The following is a 27,271-nucleotide window of genomic DNA, read 5'->3' as shown; positions in this document are numbered from 1 at the left end:
TTCTGCCAACAACGAGAATGGTCCAATCATAGGACACCGCGTGTCTCTGTCGAATGCTTATGCTGGACAAGGGCTATGCTATTACTTCTTGGTGATATAAGCTCAAATGCCTAACAGGTCGACTCGTCACATTACTCCTATAAATATCCTTTATCGCCTAGCCTCTTTCGCAAGTTATTTTTTAATGGCATTCTCACACATAAGGCAAAACGCGATCAGGGTCTCATAATTCAAGTTTTGCGGAGGAAAAAATCAGCAAAATTTGTTCGAATTTGGGAGCAAACTCGTTCACTTTTCGGCCGAAATGAGCACACTGTTTGGTATTGAGTGGATTGTGATAATATGTAACGTTCGAGCTTCCAATGGTATTTTGGTCATTCGATAAATTCCTTTATTTTCAAATTAAAAAAACGAATATTCTCGATGCCTAACTCGGCCGAGATGGATCGAGAAATTACATTAAAAGAATTTTCTAAAATTTGTGTAAAATCTCGATGTCGAGTTCGGTCGAGATTAAGCGAGAAAAAACAAAATTACGAGTTTTTCGAAAGTGTGTTACCTTAAAAATGTAAAACAAAAAATGTACTATTTCTCAAAATTTTCCATTAAAAGTTCGACCACCTGAATAATTATTTGAATAGAAATATTGTAATTTAAGTTGGAAAAGTGGATGAAGAATGTGAAATTAAATTGGTCAAAAATTCCAAACGTCATGGGGGACTAAGGGCCCTTGTATCTAGAATCATCGCTCTCCAATGGCAAATCACATTTCATGGTACCTTCGTGTTTATCATCAATCAGGATGAACATTTGAAGAAATGGACGCGAAGTGAACACCCAAAAGCCCCAATTTTATCTTCCATTGAAGCAAGCAACCGCGTGTGGTGTAACATTAATTCGTCTTCAAATTCCCTTTTGCTTCTTCTGTTGCATCTCTTTTATTCTTTCTTTTCCAATTTTTTTTTTTTTATTTTGAATCCACCCAGAATCTGACCACCGTTTCATCTATAAAAAAGTTCCCAGATTCAGATACCCTTTTGATTCTTTGCTCTTTCTGATCCTAAATTTATTGCCCATTTCTTGTTTCTCTTTGGCCATCAATGGCGTCCTTCTTTAATAGATTCACTTCTTATTCCAATTCCAGCTCCAATTCCAATTCTAATTCCAATTCCCATGCCCCATCTGCACCGTCCGCTCCATCAGCGCCGGAAACACAAGGCCATGAACTTTCTCATGCGACCGCTTCGCCGTATTACTCCGAACAGCATCAGCCGCAGCCTTATGGGTCCAATTATGGTGGTGTTTCTTCATATGGGTCTTATGGTTTTCCTCCGGGGACCAGCCCTGAGGTAATTAGGAGCTTTCAAATGGTGGATAGAGATGGAAGTGGATTCATTGATGAGAATGAATTGCAGCAAGCCCTTTCTTCTGGCTACCAGAGGTTTAGTCTTAGAACCGTTCGTTTGCTCATCTTCTTATTTAGAAATCCAATTGATTCCTCAAGAATGGGTTAGTTTCTATTTTGTTCTCTCCTTTAATCTCCTTGGTTTAATGTTGTAATTTAACTTGAGATCGTTCTTTCGACTTTAATCTCTGTTTAATCATACCATCTTTCAAAATAATGAAAATCACGAACATAAACTATTGCCTCGTGGTTGAGTTCCTCGGCAAGTTGGATAGGTAACAATTGGTTTTGTGTGCCCCTACCCAAATTAAGGCGAATAGAATGTGAAGAAAAGGAAATTGAAAATGAAAAGCCATGTTTATTGTTAAATGTGAATACGAATACAGCTTCATTTTATCTTGGATTTCTCAACTGCTTTTAGAATACTTGTATTTTGCTTATTTTTAACATATTCAAAGACTTACTGTATTTGCTGGTGCCTTTTACTTAACTTTATGTTTCTGAATTGCTTGGTGCAGGGCCTAATGAGTTTACTGCTTTGTGGAACTGTCTTGGCCAATGGCGTGTAAGTAATGTTGCTATTGTGTTGTTATCAATCCTTGATCATTTTGCGCTTATAATCTGTCTGTTTTTGCTCTGACTTCTTACAAAAAGATGATGACAATGAAATTAGAACTTCTGACTCAAAGTAGATGATTGGTTTTAAATGTCACTATGAACTGTTGTATGGAAAGATAGTTGTTGGTTGTAATACTGATCTATAACTTGGGTTGGAGTAATGGAATTAAAACCGTAATAAGATTAGATAACAGAAAAGTATTTTAGTTGAACCAATTTGTTGAAGCCATTCGATGTATGTGTAATATCACTAAAGTATTTTTAGAACTTGTAATATCTTAGTTCAAAGCATGATTTGTTCTAAATTTTGTTATTTCATTTAGAAAGAAAGACTCTTGTTTCTGTAGCTAATCAGTACCACATGTGCCATGTATGCTTCTGTTCATTTAAAGTCGATGTTACTATTTAATTTTTAAGTTTTCCCAAAATTTAAGGATCGTTTTAGGATAAAGGTTTTTAGATTCTTGAGGAAAGAGGGTATATAGGAAGTAAACAAAAATTCTTATAAGGACATTCCCAGATTGTATATAGAACATGTTCTAGTTTTATTTGCTTCTTTCCATTGAAAAAAATTTCTTTCTTTCCTTTTTGAGATTTTTTGAAGGATAATCAGCTTTGTGCCGTATGAGACTAAGAATGAATATTACTAATTTGCAGGGCATGTTTGAGAGATATGATAGAGATAGAAGTGGGAGAATTGATGCATTGGAAATGAGGGATGCACTCTATGGTCTTGGCTATGCAGTTCCATCCTCAGTCCTTCAACTTCTAATTTCTCTATACGATGATCGAAGTGGTCAACAAGTGGAATTTAATTTTGACAGTTTTGTCGAGTAAGTGTTTCTAAGTAGTAGAATTCTTATATAGCTTTTTATATGTCAAAAACCTTGAATACTTACATTTCTGGATCTGTCTATTCTCTTTTTGCAGATGTGGCATGATAGTTAAGGTGAGATTATTGACTTTGCACTCTTTATTTTTGAAAGAAAGATTACAGTAGTATTGCAACGTCCACTCGGCTATTTAATACTGTAGATAGATCTTGCCCACGTAATCGAATGCGGCTTTCTATGTTTAAACCAATGCCACGGTGTACATCTTTTTAAGTAAAAACCACAAGTGCCTACCCATAGCTATTAGAAATTAACAGCACAAAATACTTTTGTGTGATATCATATCTAAACCAATGCTTGCAAAATTTCAGGGATTGACTGAGAAATTCAAGGAGAAGGATAGGAACTACACGGGTTCAGCGACACTTACGTATGAAGATTTCATGTCAACAATCCTTCCATTTCTTGTGTCATACAATTAAAACCCTCAAAGATGATCGATATCTCTTCATTTCTTGGACTCTGTGTAATATCATGTCTTCATTTGTTGTTTACGTGAAAATGTTAGAAGCTGTACATTCAAGGGGAAGCTGCTGCTTTAGACCAAAAGGCTTATATTGGCTTGAGAGATCCATGTACAAAGATTTATTTGTTATTTTGTTTCTTTCACGTTTTGATTTTTTGCAGGATAGAATTCTATGTTTTATGGTTTTTTAGATTGTTTGCGACTGAGTTTAATCAAGTTTTGGAACTTGTACTAGACAGTGAAAGAATAAACCGGCCATGGCTTATTACGAGGGAGTTCATGTTTTGTTCAATTCTCTCTGTTCAGTTTTTCTATTCCCCCCCCCCCCCCCCCATAGGGTAATATTTGGGTGAATCCTCTTCATTATTCATCTTTCTTTCATCTTTTCTCACCATTCATATGAAAAATATTAAAATATTTTCAACAAAAAAAAAACAAATTATATCCCATTACAAATTACAATTGAATAATTTTGCGGGATGCATAAAAACAGTTATGTTTTGACGTCTAGCATGTATTTAAGTACTTTTTCAAATTTTATTGTAGAAATGTCACTTAAAAGAAATTGTGTTTTCAATTACGTGGATCATGAAAAGGAAAATGGGTAAAAATTGTAACTAGTTTAAGTTGTGCATGAAAATTAATCTATAACCTAACCATCATGTAGTGATAAAAATGGAGAAGTCTTAGTAGCTAATTAATAGTTGTAAAAATGGAGACATAATTTTGCTAACTAATTAAGATTCTGGGTTTAATCGTAAGTTAGTTCGAACATTTACGTCTGAATATAAAAAACCCCTTATTGTTATATGAACAAAAATCAAAATATTGTTTTACCACTATTTACAAATTTTTAAAATATTTATAAATATAATAAAATATTGTCGATAGATGTTAAAAAGGACACTAATGCACTATTATCATTTATCATTGTTAGATATTGATAGACAGTATAGATATTGAATGTCTATCGCTAACGATAAAAGATGGATTGAAAATTTATTGGCTTGATTAAAACACATACGATACAGCTCTATTAAACTTGGAAAATATAGTTTAGATATTTAATTAATGGATAAAACTGAGGTCTTTAATATAATAAAATTTACAAAATGTTACACTAAAGTTCAATAATAATTTACGCATAACAATTTTGCTATTATGCGTAAATATTTTGCCAATTCTTTTTTTTTTTTTTTCACAATTCTCCTAAAATACTAAAGTAATTATTGTAGTAGATGAATCAGAATAGGAATGTGAATATAAAAAATATATATAATATTGAAATAATTATAATATAATATATAAATAAAATAAATGAAAACCAAGAAATTAAGTAAAAAGAAATTCTCCAAATATTTTCACTATCTCCAACTTGTTTGGAATTTCGATACAAACCTACCAAATAACACTATTTATGAACAATATGGCAAGAGTGAGGTAGATTACATTGCCACTAAGGGCCTGTTTGATGATAACGTTCTCGTTTTCTGTTTCTTTTTCTTATTTCCTATTTCTTGTTTCTTGTTTCTTTTTTTTTCCTAGAACAAGAAAGGCTTTTTGATAATTATGATCGTTTCATGTTTCTTGAAAAAAAAACATAAACTTATTTGATAATCATTTCTTGTGTTATTTTCTAACATTCTTTGTTTATTTTTTTAGTTTAGATATAATTTAATTATGCAAAAATAAAAAATATATAGAATTCATTACAATATGAAAAATTTGATTATAAAATATTAACATTATCAAATACACATAAATTATGTTGCAAAATCAATTACTATAATACAATAATTTTAACAATCATACGTTGTTAAAGTTTAATTTGAAATATTATTTCTCATAAATGATGTTGATTCGAATTCAACTCAATTATATTATTATGTAAATATTGTGGTCGTAAATATTAAAGATTTGTTCGATCAAGTAAGGGAAACTCGATGATGATTATTAAAATGTTGTGGTTGTAAATATTAAAGATAACATAAATGATTATCTTAGTAAAAGAAAAGTTATATAATATAAAATTCTAACTAATTTCGATGATACTAAACATAATAAATTTAAATATAATATAACATATAACATGTAACACCCCATAAATTTAAAGAACTTATTATGGGTATTACATTAAGTGGACTTCGAAGTTAAGGAATGTATTTGGTATTTTGTGTTGGATTAATTAAATATCTATACATGGGTGTGTATATTTAATTAAAGATTATGAAGCTTGATAGAAATTGTTATTAATTAAGACATGAGAACCTAGTATCCCAAGTTGTTTAAAGATTACAACTTTCGAGGACGAAAGTTTCTTAAAGAAGGGAAGATTGTAACGCCTCCAAAATTAAGATAATTTTTGAGTTAATTATCTTAATTTTGTTTAATTAGATTTAATTTATTTGACTTTATTTTGAATTCATTTAAAAGTTTCTCTTCTTATTTTTTCTTTTAGTAATGACCTCATCTTAGTATAAAAAGTTGGTTGACAGTAAAAACTTTCCAATTAACTTGATCCTAATCATAAAAGGAAAACTCAATATCTTAATTAATAAAATTAGCAATTGACTAACATCCAAATATTCTCTCAAATTAATTAACTTTCTAAAAACTGGGTTGAAACCAATTCAACCTTGATCGGGAAAAATCCAAGATTTATATCTTCAAAAATTAGTCAATTGAACCTTTAAAGAAACCTCAAATAGATCCAAAATTAAATTAATAAAATATTAATTTAATTTCATTAGCTTACCAAGGTTACTCAAATGGAGGTCGAAAAATCCTCTTATCCTTGATGGAAAAATTCATCACTTTAAATTCTCAAGCTTCCAAGGAGACCAATCTTAATTACAACTGGTGAGGCGGCGACAGTAAAGGGTTATCTTAGAGAAGAAGACGAATAACCTTTTATTTTTCCTTTACTTTATAACTTAAGCATTCCAATACTATAGACCAAAATAATAACAATAATATTTATTATTATTATTTCTTTTTTAATATATATATATATATATATATATATATATATATATATATATATATAATACCAAAAATATACATATATCTTTATTCCCATTTATCTTTCCTAAATAAATACCTTAAATGCACAAAATCTTAGTCATTTATAACCATTAATAATAATAATAATACTTCTTTATTATTATTATTTTTCTCTCAACAAAATCTATAATAAACATATATTTATTTAAACCATTATTCTCTCCTATAAATAAATATATATTTTTTTCGTCCAATCAAATCAACCATCTCTTCTCATGGATTATCTTATTTTCCAAACAAATACAATTATATTCCATAATATAATTAACTACACTTTTCCATATTATTAATTAAATATATATATCCACACACATATATATATATACTCAATTAAATCGAATTCCACCAAAACCAACTTTTCCCTTCAAAATCTCAAATTAATTTAAATCCTCAATTAATTTAATCAATCAAATCTTTTCCAATAAATCACTTATAACTTCCAACATGAATTATCTTACCCAACCATAAAAACTCCACTCCAGAATCAATATTTATGTTCTTGCAGAATAATTAATTATCTTCCACAATAATTAATTATTATTTATCTTTATATAAAATAATTAATTATCTTCCACGGTAATTAATTATTATTTATCTTTCTAAAAAAATAATTAATATCTTCTACAATAATTAATTATTATTTATCTTTCTCCAAAATAATTAATTATCTTCCACAATAGTTAATTATTATTTATATTTCAACAAATATAATTATCTTTTTTTTTTCACATAATAGTTATATATATTTTCATATATACATATAATTATTAAATCTCCAAAAAACTTTTCACTCCATAATTTAATTAAATAACAGCCATAATTATTTAATTAAATTCAACTTCAACAACACTAAAAATCCACAACGTTACTTAATTTCTTAACTTACCATTTAATCAAAAACTCAACAAACACCACATGCCAAAACCTCTAATTAATTAAATATTTATCCAACAAATATTTAATTAATTTCAATTTCCACAAAAATAAAATAATTCCTATTAAATGAATTCAAAATAATGTCGAATAAATTAAATCTAATGAAACAAAATTAAGATAATTAACTAAAAAATTATCTTAATTTTGGGGGCGTTACATAACATGCATGTTGCACAATTTGAAATTTAAAATTTTAAAATTAGAAAATATTTAAATAAATATATTCTTAATTTAAATTTGGAAGATCAAAATAATATTTCATATAATTTATACATTTACAAAAATTTAATGTACTCCACTCGTAGATACATCATTTGAGATATTTCTGAGTCATCGCATTCTAAAGTTGTGTACCAATTTTTCAATGGTTGCTATAGCTAATGATTTTGTAAATATGTCTACTAAGTTGTCTTTCGAACAAATTTATTATATTATGATGTCACCATTTACTTCAAGATCATGAGTGTAGAACAGCTTTGGTGAAATACAGTTTTTTTTTATCTTCTTTAATATAACCTCATTTGATTTGAGTTATATATGTTGTGTTGTCTTCATATAGTATCATTGAAAGATTTTCACTAGACAATTCACATGTTTCATGAATGCGTTGAGTCATTCATTTTTGCTATACACATTCTCGACTTGCCCTTGTGCTTTGCAAGGATTTCAATATGATTTGAAGAAGTGGCTATTATGGTTTGTTTGACTTATCGTCATGATATATCAATTTCTACACATGTGAATAGATAATCTATTTGAGATCTAGTTTTATGTGGATCATATAAATATCCAAAATCTACAATACCAACTATGTCAAAATTTGATTTATTTGAATAAAACAAACTGATATCAATTGTTTCTCGAAGATAATGAAGTATATGCTTAATTCCATTACAATGTTTTTTATTATTATTATTAGAGAGAAACTGTATCTAACTAATAAGTTTACTAAAAATGCAATATTTGGTTTTGTACTATTAGCAAGAAACATAACTGCACCAATTGCACAAAGATAATAGTACTTTTGGACTAAAAAGTTATTCATTATCATCTCGATGTTGAATATACCTTTCTTCACATCTAGTGAATGAACTTGAATTGGAATATTCAATGGATGTGCTTTAACCATATAAAATCTTTCCAAATTTTTTCCTGTATAAGTTGATTGATGAACAAATATCCCATTTAGCAATTTGTAAGCCACGGTAAAATTTTCTATTTTCGAGATCTTTCATCTCAAATTCTTTCTTAAGATATTATACTATCTTTGCAAGCTCTTTAGATGTAAACCCTGGACCCAATAATCTCTAAGTCTTCTAAGGAACTCAAGAAGTGAATAGGGGTCGAGCTTAATCAGAGAAAAATGGTTTAAGATTGGTGTTACAAGAAAAATTGATAAGGAATTTTACTTAGGCTTGATGATTGTTAAGTGTTACCAATGGTATGTCATTGTTTTAGTATCATGGTAAATTGACACAGGGTAAGTGTCTTATAGCCAAGGTGGATTTGGGGAATGTTTAAAATTTGGCAAATTGTTGGCTAGGCATTTAGCATACGTTTAGACGACTAAATAAGGTCATAAGAACCTCAAAGGATTAATAAAGACTTGGATGACCAAAAGTAAGTTTGGTGTGGCCAAGAAGTACCAAAAAAGCCTCTACGGCAATGGGTTCTAGACAACCAAAGCTTGTGTTAGGCAAGTAAGAGTGTCAAGATAACCTCTAAACAAGGCTATGCGGCCAAGAACCATGCAACCAAGGGCCCATGCGACCAAAAGGCCATGCGACCAAAAGGCCATGTGACCAAAGGGCCATGCGGTCAAGGGCTAGTCTTTATTTGACATGGTTTGTTGAAGACTTTGTGAGATGATTTAGAGGTTAGATGAGCAAAAGGGTGTTTTAGGCATTTTGAACTTAAGCTAGGCAACAAGAATGGACTAAAGGACCTCTCAAGGCAAAGGGGTTGGCAGCTAAGAATTTCACAAGGTATTATGAGCCAAGAGGTGAAGTGGGAGTACATGGGACAAGACATGCAAGGCACATGGGTTTTGCCAAGTAAGAGGTATAAAGTGATCAGCATGAGGTGGAAAGTGACAAGTAGGATGTATAAGAGACGTGGAGGAGGTGGTGTTAAGAGAGCATGCTAGTATTCCTATGTAAAGGGAACTTTACATGAATGACGTTCACAATCCACTCATGCTAGTTAGGTAATTCCACTTGAAAAATCTCCTAAATTGAGTCTAGTATTATGGGAAGGGCTACCAAACAAAGAAGACACAAGAAAGGGATGCGTTGAAGGGAAGAAAGCTACAAAGGTCATTTTCAAAGGAAAATTAGGTAACGTTGAGTATTTTGGAGCTACATAACTCAATACTTAGAATCTTTGGTTGAAAACTTGAGGTAAGATTGTTAAGATACTTATAAACAAATTTATAGAAGAAAGTTTCTTGATTTGAGATCTAGATTTTAAGTTATTGATCTCCAAAGTTGAGTAAACTCTAGACAAAAATCAAAATTTATGGGTAAGGCTCAAGGGTGGGCCAAGTGCTTGAAGGACAAAGTAAGATGGGCATGAAATTTGGGAGAGGGGTTATTTAAGCTTTAAAGCATGTAAGAAGCATCTGCAGGAACAGGCAATGTGAAGTGCGCGCCTAGGCCATGCGGGATGCCATGAGTATGCAGACAAGGGTTAGTTATACACTGCGCATGGCATGCGAAACGTTAAGCGCATGACATGTGACACATTTAGTGCATGGCTAATCTTGAAAGCATACACGTAGTGTGCACAATGTTCTAAGGCTTGCGAGTTTAGCATGCAATCGATCCCTACGCCTGCACGTGGCATGCAACCTACTGCGCATGCCCTATGTGTCAACAAGCCCACATGCTATTTTTGTGCATTTTTTGGTGTTCTAGCAATTTTTGCTTGAAGTTTAGATAATTTATGAATGTTAAGGATTAAATGAAGTATAAATACCCTATTTTCAAAACAAGTGAAATTTGGAAAAAAAAAATTTCAAGCCAAGGAGAAAACCTCAAGTTTGGGAGTGATATATGCATTGAAATGGTTTCTAAGTATATTTCCAAGCTCTATTTACTAAGTATGATTTCAAGATTTTACAAGCAATAGTTTATAAGTGATACTTTCTTTTATAAGTTATTTATAAAGCATCATTTCAAGTTGGCTCAAGAAATAGCTTGTAAGTGATTTGCATTTAAAAGATCTACTAAAATGATTAAGATTTCTAAGTTGAATTTCATGCTTTACAAGCAACTTGAATTTAAATGTTTATAATTAAGTTATGTTAGTACTATATGAATTACTTATGAATATGCACATATGATTCCTAACTGTCCATCAGTGAAGGCACAAGTGCCTATAGGGGAAGGTTCGGCTTGTACTAACCTATGTTAAATTATAAATGTATAGCTAGAAGTTGGTATGGGATAGCTTTAATGTAGTTCTAAAAGATTAAAAAAAAATTTAAAATTTTCTAAAGCTTTACTATGTTAAGTTTACAATGATTTACATGTGTAAAGCTGAGCATTAGGCATAACTATTTCGGAAGCATATTTTAGAAAAGCATTACTCATTGGACATTTTTAGCTCATTCTTTCAAACGTTTTCTCACTTTCTAGGTAATGATCGTGTTTCCTTGAGCTAAACATATTGCTTCCACGATGACCTATCTGATAGGAGAATTTGTAAAGTTATTATGTTAGAAATAGGCAGTTGTGTTGTAGGTACTGAAAACTGATTTTTGTTGAAAATCTAGTCTAGTCATAATTTTTGTAAATGTTTTCTGAAAGTTTGTAAATAATAGGGGCTGCACTTAAACTTTCTCTCTAAAAGACGATTTATATGCTTTCGCTAAGTTTTAAGTAAAAGTTTAAAGGTTAGGGTTAGTAAGTATTGTTGAAACAGAAGATGGTATTGATTCACTTCTTGTTGTCTCTCGGGTCAATAATAGGTGGTCAAGGAAAAGGTGTGACATCACAAGTTCCAATTGTATTTAAATCATCAACATATACAGTTATAATAGCAAATCTTGATTGCGATTTCTTTATAAAAACAGACAAACAAATTGGACTATTTGGACTTTCTTCTTTCAACAAATATCCACTAAGACCATTATACCACATCCGTCTTGATTGTTTCAATCCATATATATGTCGTCCTGTAGATGTACTTGCTTGTCATGCGAGACGTGATATGACTTGAGTATCTCTGACGCATTAAATGCCAAGGATATTTGATTTTGAGGTCCTTAAGCTTTGCTTAATCACTTATTCGCTTAAACTTAACTTAGAAAAATATGCCTTAGACGATATAAACAACTTAACACAAAGAATAAGATGTAAACATTCATTTTATTAACTTAAGTCACACAATTACAACACCTACAACACTTAGCCAAAAAAAAAAAAAAATCAACACTTAAACTTGAGATCTAAGGTATTAGCTCTTCTCGCCTAGCAAGCTTTTCACCCTTCCTTATTTGGACTTAACGCCTGATCACGTGATAGTAAAACTTTAAAACATAAGTCAATAGACTTAGTGAGGTTTTAAGAAATTTTTTTCGTGAAATATCTTTTGTAAACATCATTTCTCAAACATCAAATCACATAAATTCACATTTTCATTTAGACACATCATTTTGCGTAAACACACATTAGTTAACAATCATGCCTTTCGCCAGTGATCCTGAATCATTCTCCACGCTAAGTCTTATTACTTCGCGTTTAGACTATTGTAACAACAATATCCGAGAATATTCTGATTCGATCTTGTTGTTCAAGCTGCTAAACACAATGTTGCATTTTTCCATCTTGGCTAGTTTCACTCTACCATGTAGTCCTTTTTCTACATGGCTACCTTTACTCCTTATGTGCACATAACAGTTAGCTCATTGATAGAAAATAGACTAATGGTTTGAACATTATTTCCTCAATCATTATAATCATATAAAACATACTTTCTACATAACATAAACTTTTCAAGGAAATCTCTTTAAAAACATGCATATTGAAATCATTATTTCAAATCAGTAAACACTTAATAAAGGAAGCTTGAAATCATGTAAATCATTTTAAAGAAACACTCACACTACTTGATTACTCAAACCCAAAGTACTTCTCTTCTTCTTCTTCTTCTTCTCGCATAGGCATTTTGGCAGCACTTCAACACTTAGCCTTTTTCTTTACAAAATTTTTGAATAACAATCCTTAATAATGTGGCTGAAGACTTCTATTTATATTCCATAAACAAGCTTAGTCACCTTTAATCTCTTATCAGCCTGTAAACTCCTACTCTTAGTGGTGCACGTGTAAGCTTAAGGTATAACTTAATAATGCTTAACTTAATCTCATCCCGCAAAACACCTTAATCGCATAAAAACACAACTTTAGAAAAAATCTTGTCGCATAACCTTTCTCACGAACTAACCAACCTCTTCTCGCGTAGACCACCCAAAATGCCTATTTCAAGACACTTAGTCAAATTTTTACTTCTTATCTTAACTACGGGTCTTACAATATAATTATCTTTGTAACTTTAATGAGTATAGTTCTCTAGAATTTAATTTATATGTTTTAGGTATCTTAAATCCTTATGAGATTTTCATATAAAGATTATTATCAAGAGATCCATATAAATAAGCTGCGAGTACATCTATAAGATAAATGTCTAGATTTTTATACACTGTCAGGCCAATTAAAAATCTTAATGAGATTGCATCCACCACCAGAGAATATGTCTTCTCATAATCAATACCAAGTTTTTGTGAAAAACCATGTGCAACTAATCTTGGTTTATATCTTGTGACTTCATTCTTTTCATTTCTTTCTTCACAAATAACCATTTTTTATCCCATTGACTTAACATCTTCTTATGTTTGGACTACTAATCCAAAAACTTGATGTTTTGAAAGTGAATTTAATTATGCCTTAATTGCTTCTTTCCATAAAGATCAATCTTTTCTTAGTTGAAATTCTTTAACAAATTTTTGTTCAGGATCCTCCTTTTTAGATATAGTATCAAGAGCAACATTATATGCAAAAATGTTGTCAACAACTACATTAGTTTGGTTCCATATTTTTCCTATCATGGCATAGTTTATTGAAATTTTATTATTATCCTTATTTGTTTTTATCTTCTTCGATATTCATGTGATGAGTCAAATTTTGGATTTTTCTGGAACATTCATATCCTTAATTATGTTATTGACTCCTTTTCTTTTTCGAGGATTTTCATCTTTGGAATCCACTGGTCTACCACACTTCTAGCGTGTTCCAGATTCATTAGTGGTAACTCGTGGAGCCATAGTTCTTATATAGCATCAATATGTTAGATAAGAGATTTAACATCAAGAGGCTAGAGGCATTAGGGCAACGACCTTTGCAGGAACCACTAATTCGATTGATGTGGAGAAGTGGTTAAGTTTGATTGAGAAATGTTTAGGGTGATGGACTGTCACGAAGAGAGAAAAGTGAAACTGGCAACGTTCTTGTTACAAGATAGCACCGAAGACTGGTGGGTTCTCCACACGACAAGGGCAGGCAAAGAAGGCCTCATTACATGGGAAGAATTCAAGAAGGCTTTCAAGAATAAGTTCTACCTGTCGGAATTTGTGTCTTAAAACTCGTACTTTGTTATTTGATTCAATAAATTTTATTATTGAACGTTATAATCTTAAAACCAATAAATTTAGGTCCCGAGGCTATTTTATTGAGTTTGTCAAATACACTTGAACTTTATGTTGGGACATAAACATGGATTAAGTTCAAGTTAATAGCCTAAATAGTATATAGTGTATGAATAAGGTTGGGCGCCTTATTCTGGATAAACACTATGGATGCGGCCTGCTCCGTAGTTAGTACAAACGATGTAATCCTGAATCGTTCATGTAGAGACATGGGAGTGAGGGCATCCTATGTAAATGGTTTGCATAAGACTGGAACCACGAAATAGTCACTTTTTGTTATAACACCGTAAACTATAAACTGACTATTTCATTTATGATGACCTAGGTAACTTGATCTAACCCTGAGCTAACTATGAACTTCTCTTCATTCGGTAGTATTCTTAGATCTGCATAGGTGAGGGCAACTCATCATCGCTGGCCCAATAAACCTCCCATTTCAGGGATAAGACCAAGTGGATAGCTAGAGACAAAGGGTGCAAGACGGAATTCACTCCTGCCCATTTCTGGGATAGTAGATAGGTTGTTCCCTTAAGGACTGAATCCAAGTCTCGAACAAGGGGCCCCACCTTCTCATTGGTTCAAGAAGAATTCAGGTTTATAGGTTGAACCTTAAACCAATTGTTCAATAGTAGATTAGTGGGTCTTAATGAACAAGATGTAATCTCAGGGGTAAAACGGTGTTTTGACCCAAACCAAGATTACGAGCAACTTGTAAAGGATTAACTTACTCATCATGGTTATATCAGGTGGATAGAAATATATTTATAGTGAGGGGAGTGCAACGAAGAGTCTTTAATGAAATGACTCTTTAGTTAACGAATGTTGATTAAGCTTGGTCTAAAAGAGTTTAGCCAGTTAATCTTGAATCGTTGGAGCCCATGATCTATAGGTCCATTAGGTTCTTCTACTAGCTCTTATGTATTCAACTAAGAACAAAATGTTGAAGTAACTCGAATTGTTCGAATTAAGAAAAGAGAGAGAAACCGATAAATACATAAGATATAAGTCGGTAGAAATAAACTTTAAACTTTGTGTTTAAATATGATTTAAATAAATATAAATATAGATTCATATTTAAAAGCTTGAAAAGTTTGAAACGGTCAAAGTTGTAAAAGTTAACTTGTTGACTTTTAACTTTGAGAAACAAAACTTTGACCGGGTTTATATTCAAATATGATTGAAAATTGAATGCGGATTCATACTCGGGAGGTTAGAATTAGTCAAGACAGGAAAAATAGTAAAAAGTCAAAAAAGTTGACTTTTAACTATGAAAAGTCAAAGTTTGACTTTGACTTAATTGGTCAAGTGACCAAAATGCCCCTTTGACTAATTATTTTATTAACTATTAGTTAATGGGAAATGTGGTAGATTATTGTGAATTTGAAGTCACTAATTCCATTAAGAATGAATGGATTAATTAGGTGTTGAACATATATGAAATAATTTGCATGTAAGTTTCATATAAAACATTTCTCACTACAAAATGAGAGAGGATGATGTTCTTCTGAAAAACCACCTAAACAATACACTACCTCCCTTCTCTTAAAGTTTTACTTCACAAACCGAGTCCCACAACTCTGTTTTTGGTTCTGAGCATAGTAGGTCAACTTGGTGGTTGTCCTTGTTCGTGATTTTCAGGTTGAGAAGAAAAAAGAAAGGATAAAAGAAGTTCAGAACAATTAATGGTAAGTTCATCGTTTACCTTTTAGGCTCTTCGTTTAGGTCCATCGCATAGCATGTGCATGTTGATTTCTAAATTGTTTAGATGCATATAGAGTAAAGCATGATCTTTTTTCTTCTGTTGCAGCATGTCTCTTGTTGTTTTTCCATCACTACCTTCATTACTTTTATGACGCGAAGAGAAACGAGTTTATGAATTTGGTTCAAGGCGACATGACTGTCACAGAATATAAAAGATGATATACTAAGTTGGTATCAGAACATAAGTTCTTGGGAACAGTCTCAAGTAGGGTTATGCATAAGGAGTCATGTGAGAGTACAAAGAGTGTTGCGTAGAATGTCTAGGCGGAAGATATCAATTTTTATGAGAAATCTACAGGTGACATATGTGACATAGTTTTTTTCCTTGCATTTACAAATGCATATGGTAACTCGTTTTCTATATTTTGAATGAATTATTTTCTGGACTTCAAACTCGCATTGATCTATATCAGGATTTAAATAAGACAATAATGATACATTCTATGTAATTTCTTTTTCCAACTTTTGAATTCCTCCCCTTAATGTTAGAAAATTTGTCTCTTAACATGATAATTAGTAAATCGTGCAATAAATACATCATCTTTCAGGAGTTCAAATCAACATTATTCCTAGCGTTATTTGAACTCTCATCTAAATTAATTTAAAATTAATTTAAAATTCCATTTTATGGTTAATTTAATTAATTTAATTGTTAGATTAATTTTTGCCTTAATTTGGCTTATTTTTAATTTTGTGATTAACTACTTTTTTTAAAAAAAAATGTTAAACGTACAATATTTATACTTAACTAATGCTAGATTTAGTTTCATATAATTGGTAACTTAAATGCTCAAATTAGTTATCTTTGGATATACTAATATTATCAAACCAAACACCTCAATTAACCACAACGGAATTCAAAATTATAAGACTACTAATTACCTTTGGGCAAATTAAATGTTTTATAATAACGAAAAACAATACATTCATGACAAATCATTAATGTTTCATAATATCATCTCTTTCATTAGCTTCAAATGAACATAAGTAATTGAATCAACTTTAATTTAATGTCTAAAGATATACCAATTTGGCCACTTTGATGGCTAATAAACTATTCATAACATAGGCATCATGATAAAACAATTCCAATTAACCACAATAAGATTCAAAATTAGAAAACTACTAATTACCTTCAAGCAATTTAAATGTTTTATAATAATGAAAATCGATATACTCATGATAATATCTTTATGTTTCATAATATACATTAGAAGAAATTTGGGCTTTAATGTCAGGTGGAAAAAATGAAAAATGAGCTTTAATGTTGCTTTTCAAAAGGCGAATGTTTAATGTCGGTTTTAAATCGACATTAAAGAGGTAGCTTTAATGTCGGTTTAAAACTGACATTAAACATCCTCCATTTTTAAAAGCGACATTAAAGCTCATTTTTTATTTTTTATTTTTTCAAAATCTTTTTAATTTTGTAAGAAGTTAATGGTTTCTCTCTCTTACTTTACTCTTTTCTCTCGAAGTCATAATATTTTACAATCCATCTCACTTTTTCAATTTCTTTCCTACTCCTCTCAATCTTTATCTCACACCTTCGATCCCTAACTCTACTCCGAACAACTGCTGCAAGAAATCCGTCAAGCCAACTCGTGCTCAGTCGTTGTTGAATCCAATACCGTCATCCCTCGTGCCCAACCTTATTGTCGTCAAACCACCACGTGCCCAACCTTGTCGTCATCAAACCACCACATGCCCAACCTTGTCGTCGTCAAACCACCACTAGAAGAAATCCACCACCGTTGTGCTCACCACCACCGTAAGCCCACCCGTGCTCAGTCGTCATCGAACCCACCACCGCCGTTGTGCTCGCCACTAGAAGGTCTATCCCAACCGTCGCCACCACCATGCTCAGCCGTGTCTATTACGTAATCTTGAATTTGATCTACTCGTTGTCAAATCTGCATTCGAAGGGCCAGCCATTGAACGCCTTGAACGATTCCGAAGTCGCCCAATGAAGTGGATTACCAACTATCTTATCAATGCTCATCCTTCATAAAATGTGCTTTCCTTTCAGATAACTATTTGTTTCCTCGTAGCATTGTCCTTGTGTTCTTGCATCTCTATGTAATATGAACTTGTTGGTTTACAATAAAAAAGAAGTTTGTGTATGTCGGTTATGTAATCCTTTATAACTAAAGCTATATACTGAGTAACTACTGGAAAACTTCCATTTATTTACATTTTCCCATATCTTCATAAGTTTTCTTTTATGTATAGTTTTGCTCTTCACTTTAAGTTTTAGACTTTAAGCTTCTGCTAATGGAGATGGTTATTCATAGATCTTATCAAATCTAGCCATTTTGCACCAAGCTAAGTAAGCTAGCCATTTCAATAAATTTTTTACTTTTTGGTTGCACAAGTTTGAAGAAATCTTTTAATTTTTTTTTAGTTTACATTGTGTATGTGGATTCTTTCGTATGGTGTTGAAGTGGTACTGATTTTCCCTTTTGATTAGCATTCTAGTTGATACGGCTGAGTCTAGCAAATTATTTTTGGACAATATTCAAGGAATGGAAGGTGAAACCTGCTTAGAATGTTGATGAATAAAAAAGAAAAGGGTTGTTTTTGTTATGTATAAAAAAAAATCACTCTTGAGATCTGCTGAGAAATTTAGTCTACGAGATTGGAACAATGTGACTAATGATTAACAAAATAAGGGTTGTATTTATAATTAATAATTCAGGACTGTCGTTTAGTACACGGGACAAAGGCTCTATTCGAGATGGTACTCCTAGTTGGTGTCTAGCTCTGTTCGAGCTTGAGGGCTTGTTGAGGTTTGACACTTTAAATAATTTAATTTAGTGTCTATGTCTAAACTAATTGAATTATATTGAAGTTCTGCGAAGTTGGATTAATTTTGTTTGGCTTCGTTGATTTTAGTTCCATTTCAGCCATTCTTTCTGATACCATTGGCATCCATTATGGCCATGTTCTGCTTCATTCCAAGGTATAGAACAAAGCTCTAGTTCAGTTGAATGTATGGATTTGCATTTAGAGATTGAAAAGTAGAGATGAAATTGATCGTTGTCGAAGTTTTTTGTAGACTCATTTTCAAAGGCTGAAGCAATAGGTAGCAATGGGTTTCGGCTTCTTTATTATTGGCATTATCCTTTATTTCACAAATGGTTTATCCCATGATTTTCTTACGAAGTTCAATACTTTATAACAAACAATCTCAAAACCTCACTGATTTTAAGTCTGAATTTACAGCCATTCCTATAAACAAACAACTTTACCGTCTTAGCTACTTCTACTTCACAGTAGAAGCAGCTGGAATAGTTTTCTCAGGTTTCTACATTCCGGTAAAAATGGAATCCAAATCTCTATCAAAGCCAATTTTTCATCTTTGAATCTCTAGCATTTTAGTTCAATCCTTTGTTTATTTCATTGTTGTCTCTTCCTTCATCTACACAAATCGACGTTTGGGGTTTTCCAAAGCCATTCTTATTTCTAGAATGGATTGGAATGAATGCAATGTTGGTGTTTGTAATGGCATCTCAGGGAATTTTGCAGCATTTATCAATGGATGGTACTATAAAGATCCTGAAAACTCCCTAGTAAGTAACATCATCTCTCGACACTTCTTGTAAAATCGTTGTATGCATTCTTTAAATGATTTAGATTGTGTTGAGAAATGATGGATGATTAATAATGTAAACAAGTTCATTGGATTCAAAAGCATATATTCACCAATGTTTGGTATTCAAGAAAATTGGGGACTCCGCTGTATGCATGTGATATTTGCTGTAATAGCATTCTGAACAATAGTAGCTGAGATTTTTTTTTATTACGGACGAGTACAAATTGTTACAAGCAATGGAGTACTAGTAAGCTTTCTTTTTCATTTATTATGTTTTGAAGATATGAATGAAGGCTACATAAATAGTCTTTTCATTATTCTTTCTTGTGGTGGGTGGTCCTCTAAGTTATTTATAAGCTAGAAATTTTGTTTTAGTTTAAGAAAAAATTATAGAACTTATATATTCATCTTGAATTAGGACAAAATAGTAAGGTTTTTTTTTTTTTTTTACTGTGAGGTGGTTGGTGGGTTAGACACTGCCTTAATGGAAGAAAAAGTTATATATTCTCATATGTTTTTCTTGTTCAAATAATGTATATAAACACTCATGGATTGTGTATGAAAAACTAAGGTCTCGTTTGTTAATTCATTTTAGTTTTTGTTTTATGTTTTTGAAAATTTGATATATTTTCTCTCTATTTCTTATTTTAATTTGCATCTTTCTTAAGCATAATAATTGAAAAACTAAGGTCTCTATTTCTTATTTTAATTTGCATCTTTCTTTCCAATATTTCCCTATGTTATTTTCTTCTCTCTCAAAATTAATCTTTTTAATGTATATGGTTGATGAACAATTATGCAGAATGATGTAGCAACTTGTTGCAATTGGTATTGGATCATCTTTTCCTTAAAGGTTTGTATTATTTAAAAATTTAATCAATACACCCCATTTGTTATTTGATTATTAAAAATAGTCTTTTTGGATCATACTAATGTTTAAAATAGTGTTTTCACTATAATGCAGATCAATGATTGGGAGAACAATCAAATTGCTACAAGCACTATAATGACAATCTTCTAATGTTATATTTCTTCCTTAATTTGAAATGAGAAGTTTGTCATGAAATATGTTTATCAACTAAGACCTAAAATTATCGTGATGTCTTTCACAGGAAGCTATCACTAAACGAATGACTACAATAGAAGAAATGGCTACAAGTGAGTACAAATAGTTAGGCTCTTATCTTTGTGACACAAGATTTTGAAGTTAGGTCATTTGTGGATCATTCAGGCCTGTTATTGGTTGTAACTTTTGTTATTGCTCTCTCAATGTATTTTTATTTGTTTTTTTTTTTTTTTTTTTTTTTTTTTTTTTTTTTGCAAAGGATGATCAATGTAATAGTTAAATTTTTCACTTTCTTTGTGTTTGAAGTCAAGTTGTATATATAAACATATACAATATTAAGATTTGATTTCATGGTTTATATACAAGTAAAAAAGAAATATTATAGTTTCTAAAAAAACATTGTTAGACATAACCCGACACAAATAATATCGATTTATAACTATTTGGCAACATAAAAAATGGCCTAGAAAACAAGACTTTAATGTCGATTTTAAACTAACATTAAAGGCCTCTTTAATGTCGGTTTTAAACCGACATCAAATACCAACCAACATTAAAGATCTTTAAGAACGCTATCAAAGATATTAGTTTAAAACCGACATTAAAGAAGGCTTTAATGTCGGTTTTAAACCGACATTAAAACCCAACCGACATTAAAGGTCAGACTTCTTGTAGTGATAATATGATTCATCAGCATCACATAAATATGAGGAATTGAGTTTAACTTTAATTTGATATCTATTGAATTATTTGGCCACTTTGGTGACTAAGAAATTATTCATAAAATAGATATCATGTTATAATAATCAAAAATAATTATTTGCTTAATTTGCAAAACATTATCAATGAAATATCTATAAGACTTACTAATTTAGTCACTTTGGTGACTCACAAATTATTCATAACATATATATTGCAATAAAATAATAGCAAACGTTGATAATTAAATTAACGTAACTTTAATTTGCTACCAATAGAATACTTAGTAATTTGGCCACTTTGGTGACTAATAAATTATTTATCCCATAGATATCAAATAGTCACAAACAAATACATACTTTAACTTATTTGTGATTTAAACATAATACAAAAGATCAACAGTAAAACATAATTTATTTTACCAAACTTTATAGAATTTAAACATGCATAATTTATTATATTTTAAATTTAAGCAACTCAATCATGAGAAAAATAGTAACATTAATGGAGTAATTAAGATTCTAATTAATCTCCAATAACTTTAATCCGAGAAGAAAAATATATGAATTTTGGAAAACTCTAATTTTGATAGTGTGATTATCTCGTGATTCTATCTTCATGATCTTTATCTTCTTCTTTATTTTTCTTTTTCATAATAAGAAGATAAAAGATTTTCTATGATAAGAAGATAAAAAAAATTTCTTTTTCATAAAAGAAAATAAAAGATTTTTCTTCGATTTCTAAAACTTATTTGTTTTCCCCATTTAAGTTTAATTTGATAACTTACTAATTTGATCACTTTGATGACTAACAAATTATTCCTAACATATAGATATCAAATGACATAATTCTCAACTGATTTTAATCGCAAAATTTGCAAAATAATTTTATCAAAACTCTCATTCAATTTAAACAGCGTGATTTAGTGTGACGACCCAAACTTTTAAATTAAGTTAAGGTCATTACTACATAAAATGAATAACAATTTACACTTTCTTGAAGAGACAAACGACTAAAATTCTTATAAAATAAAGATCTTCACAAAATATAAGATTTATCAAAAACAACAAAATAATTTAAAAACATGACCCGCGGGTTCTAACAATTTTTTAAAAAATAAAAACAAATAAATATGACAAAATCTTAAGTAAAATGTCTAAAATTTAAAATAAAAAAAAAACATATAAATAGACGCGGAAGCTAACTGTGTCCCCATATGGCATGTCATGGATCCCTTTCTGTCGCTCGCCAGCTTCTCAAGTTCTCTACCTTAGCCTGAAATATTAAACATAAAAAAGAGTAAGTATATAAATATACCTAGTAAAAGACCCACTACTGGTCCTGCTAGGTGATCGGTTAACTTTTCATTAAAAACATAATCATAACGTCATGTGTCCAATGGAGCACACCTGAGTGAGTGATTCCGTGGAAACACCCTTAGTCATGCGAGCGATCGCAGGTACATACTCCATAAACATATCTGTGATACGTAGGTACACCTCTAATGGTGCGAGTGATCCCGTCGGAACACCCTTAGTCGTGCGAGTGACCCCGTATACACAATATAACTATCATCTAACCGTGCATGTGACCCGTAGATACACTCTTAAAGTGTGCAAGTGTCCCATAGGGACACCCTTAGTCGTGCGAGTGATCCCATAGATAGAATAAAATCTTAATAGACAAAGTTAACAGACACACCATAATCTAAAAGCATGTAATATCATCATAAACATGACATGAATATCAATCATAACGTCCTTAAGCATGTGATTAATATATCATGTATCATAAACATCATAAACATTATAAACATATCAATCATCATCATCAACATAATATCAATCATCATCTATAACATCTCATTATGCATCTTAAATACTATCAATGCATAATTGTAAAGACATGCAATCTCTTAAATTCAGTTCGGAGGTCCAGTAATAGAATCTCTTACCTCGAGGTTAGCTAAAACAATTATTTTGTCATTGACAATTGAGAGTCTCCCAATTAACTCGATCCTAAACAATAAAGGATATTTCAGTAATCTTAATTAATAATATAATGGTCAATCGCTAATATTTCCCAAGTTGACTTACCAACAATTGAAACCAATTCGACCTTGGAAAAATCCCACAAATTAATCGATTCATAATTTACCAAAATACACCTTCAAAGAGGCACAAAACTAATCTTAAATTCCAAAATTATTAATCTTAAATTCAAAATTAAATTTACTTAAGCCAAAATTAAATATTTGGCATACCAAAAGATCCAATAAAAAAAACTCACTAACAACTTATCCCAAATGACTCAAATAATACAAAAAATGAAGTTTGGCATGTGAGAGAAACGAGATAAGGCTCGGACGGCTAAAAGATGAGGCACGCGGCTCGACTCGCTTCAAGGATATCAGCTCGGGCTATTTTCAACTTGATAAAGGAAAGAGGGATTCGACTCGGCTAACAGGATGGCTCGGCATTGTGCGTTCGGCTCGACTTAACTGGAAAACGGCTAAGGTGTAAAAGAATGGATGGCTCGACTGGACGAAGAAAGCTTAGACGACGATCGACGGCTCGCTGTTGACGATGGAATGAACGACGGGTGCACAAAGATAGAGACGTCGACTTGGCTTGCAACGACGTAAGGAGGCTTTCGCTTGGCGACGGTGGTGGAGGGGTGAGCGGCAGCTGGACTGAAACGACAGGAAAAAATGGAGTATGGTGGTTGAGCTAGGGTTTCAAGGAAGGAAAGAACATGAGAAGTCGCACGCAGAACGAGGGTTTAAATAATATTATTATTACTAATACTATCTTTCTTTTCTTTTTCTTTTTCTTTTTCTTTAAAAACAATCTTTCTCTTTCCTCGTTAAATTCCATCAAATCCAATCTTACCTCCCCGACAATAATATTTTTTACTTTATAATAATTACTTTTCTTCATAATATAATTATTTTTCCATTTTCTCTGAATTTAATTTCTCATCAAATCAATATTTATCTATTTCCCATAAAATAATTATACTTTTACAAATAATTATATTTTTCTAAGATATAATTATTTTCTTCTTCTTAATATCAATATTATAATTTCCAAAATATAATTGTTTTCCTTTTCCCTTTCCTTCTCAACAAATAATCTTCCTCCAAAAATTTTCAACCAATAATTTATCTTAATCTTCTTCTCTCCAAAATGTCATATCTTTTCCTTAATTAATTATATTTTAACAAATATAATTATCCTTTTCCTTTTCCATAATAATTGTATGCATTATATATGGGGTCTTTTAAAAAATATAACAAAGCGGCAAAGTATGTACACTGTATAAAACAATTCTGGAAACGGAAAAAGCTCAGAGGTCCACCATGTAAAATACCAAAATTGTCCCATCAACCACGCTGTCAACAACGCGCTCGTAATATATGCAATTGTTTAGATTTGGTTATTGTTTAGTACGTGATCGTTTAGATATGGCTACAATTTATCTTTTTAAATTCTATCGTTTAATTTTGTTAAACGATCGTTTAATTTGGTTACACGCCCAAATCTAAACGATTTTTTTTTAAAATTTGGTACACGATTTTTTAAATTTTTTTTAGTACACGATCGATCGTTTAGATTTCTCTAAACAATAATTTATTTTTTTACATGATCGTTTACATTTGGCTACTCCAATCTAAATGATTCTTTTTTCAAGATTCTTTATACCTGATCTTTTAATTTTATACACGATCGTTTACATTTGGCTATTCCAATCTAAATGATTTTTTTCAAGATTCTTTATACACGATCTTTTATTTTTTTTTACACGATCATTTACTTTTTTTTACACGATCGTTTACATTTGGCTACTCCAATCTAAATGATTTTTTTCAAGATTCTTTATACACGATCTTCTATTTTTTTACATAATCGTTTACCTTTTATTTACACGATCGTTTACATTTGACTACTCCAAACTAAATGATCTTATATTGTACAATAATTTAAAATGTATTTTAAAATCCTTTTTATTTATTTTAAAATTAGTTTAAATTCAAATTTTTAACAATATTTTAAAATACAAATTATACACATTAATTTTAAATTCTTAGTTTGAATGCCTACAATTATGCCACATATAATGTTTGATATGTATGTCACCCTAATTTTACTCCATAGGTCACAGTTTTAATTCAAAATTTTTAATTTTTTTTTAAAATCCAAATTGTACACCTTAATTTAATTAAGACTGTTTTGAATTCCTAAAATTATGCCAACAATAGTGTTTGTTATATATCATACCCTAGAATTACAATTTGGTTTTAACTTAGTTTGAATCTCTAATACTATGTCAAATATAATGTTTGAATCCGTATATTTAGTTTGTATAATTTATGAAACAATAATTTTATATACATCCCTCATATGCTATGATAGAGCTGAAAATCAAATCTTTGCAATTTATAATATTTTAGCATATCATATCTCTTCAGTTAATCATTCCCACACATTTTAAATAATGTTGTCAATTTAAAAATATATTGTACAATAATTTAAGATGCATTCATCATATGCTATGATAAAGTTGGAAATCAAATATATGCAATTTAATAATATTTTAGCATATATCTTTTCACTTAACTATATCTACACATTTTAAACGTGTTCCCTTTGAATTTTTTTTCAATGGCTTTACAACGAGTGAAGACTGTATTGGATGGTAGATGGATTGAATCATCCCGATATATTGATTATCGCGTTCTTGATGTATATGTTCCAGTTTCATCGTCGTTTCAAGGATTTGTAAACTGCATCCAAGGTAGACTTTTTCCAACTTAAGAACTCTCTCAGTTGACTGTTTACAGGAATGGTTGCAACAATTCGAACCAAAAAGTCAGGAACGACAAACAAAGATATGGTGGCGCGAACGAAAAAGATGTGAAGGAAAGGAGATGCTAATCAAAGGAAAGGAGATGGGACAAAGAACTGCTAGGGTTTTCAAAAGTGAAGAAGGAGATGCTAGGGATTTCAATTGCTTCCAAACTCCAAATAATGAATGGGATGTGAAATGGTGGCATGCACAAATTGAATGGGATGTGATATCTTACTGATGATTTGATGGTTTATTTTCTTTTTTGGGAGGAAATTAGAATATTCAAGTGTGGGTGTATAGTTTGTATTAATTATAGGGTATTTGTGAATTTCGTTACAAGTGTATTTAGAAATCACATTTGTCACTTAGATAGGGGCATTTAAGGCATTATTTTTCCATTTTTTATTTAAAAATTTTCTGTTTTGCTATTTTGTTAATTTAAAAATAAATTTGCTATTTATCGAAAGTAAACCTCTAATTTTACCATTCGAGTCAGCCTTAAAAATATAATTAATACATAATCATCAATTTGAACATAACTTAAATATATGCATACCGAATATAGTAACTTTCGAAAGATCATTAAAATCTAGGTTTTAGTTAAATTGACGATAACACACATATCCTTCTGTAAATAGATTTTAATTATTTCTTGATTCTTGATTACCCATTAATCTGCTTAATATTTTTAAAGAAAAAAAATGAAATTTAATTGATGTGAATATAATATCCTAAACGAAATTGGGAACAAAATTAAGAATAATTGCATCCGTTTGTTAGGGTAATATCTTGTTTAAATGGGTATATTAGAATTTAGATAGCAAAGAAGATTCTATCTAAATCCTTCACAGACAAGATTAAAAAGTGTGTTGATGATCCTTCCTAATCAATTTCTTTTCCAAAGTATTTTTTAGTTACGTACACAAATTTTGGTGTTTGATATTGATTCTTTTGTTCAGTTTCACTTTGACATGATTTTGATGAAAGGCTGGTATGTTAGTAAATATTAAGGGTTGTTGGAACTTTGATGTGCCTTGTCAGGTTCTTGGAGGACCATGCATGACTCCTTCTTGGTAAATGGTGTTGCCTTCAAGAAGACATTTTCTTATGCAGGTTTCAACCAGCAGCCTAAGAAGTTTTCAAATCCAAAACTTCTCTTGCTAAATATTGAATTGGAATTGAAGTCGGAGAAAGAAAATGCAAAGATATGGTGGGATT

The 27,271-nt window shown here is 30.8% G+C and overlaps 1 protein-coding gene across 1 annotated transcript; it reads left to right on the top strand.

The window, feature by feature from the left end:
• Positions 1-630: 630 nt before the first annotated feature.
• LOC103500001 (probable calcium-binding protein CML48) lies at positions 631-3,674 on the top strand. Its single transcript, XM_008463184.3, has 5 exons — positions 631-1,509; positions 1,924-1,970; positions 2,681-2,856; positions 2,954-2,972; positions 3,228-3,674. Exons 1-5 carry the CDS (start codon positions 1,101-1,103, stop codon positions 3,336-3,338), a joined length of 762 nt encoding a protein of 253 aa, XP_008461406.1. The 5' UTR covers positions 631-1,100; the 3' UTR covers positions 3,339-3,674.
• The last annotated feature ends 23,597 nt before the right edge of the window (positions 3,675-27,271 follow it).

The sequence above is a fragment of the Cucumis melo genome, chromosome 12 (assembly GCF_025177605.1).
Source record: "Cucumis melo cultivar AY chromosome 12, USDA_Cmelo_AY_1.0, whole genome shotgun sequence".
Taxonomy (NCBI): domain Eukaryota; kingdom Viridiplantae; phylum Streptophyta; class Magnoliopsida; order Cucurbitales; family Cucurbitaceae; genus Cucumis; species Cucumis melo.
The sequence above is the reverse complement of the archived record's forward strand: the minus strand, read 5'-3'. Positions and strand labels throughout refer to the sequence as shown.

What these genes read in the sequence shown, in the direction of transcription:
- LOC103500001 (XM_008463184.3), top strand. Translation starts at nt 1,101, where the DNA reads ATGGCGTCCTTCTTTAATAGATTCACTTCTTATTCCAATTCCAGCTCC. An exon ending in AATTGATTCCTCAAGAATGG is followed by an intron (nt 1,510 to 1,923) that starts GTTAGTTTCTAT and finishes TGCTTGGTGCAG; the next exon opens with GGCCTAATGAGTTTACTGCT. An exon ending in ACTGTCTTGGCCAATGGCGT is followed by an intron (nt 1,971 to 2,680) that starts GTAAGTAATGTT and finishes ACTAATTTGCAG; the next exon opens with GGCATGTTTGAGAGATATGA.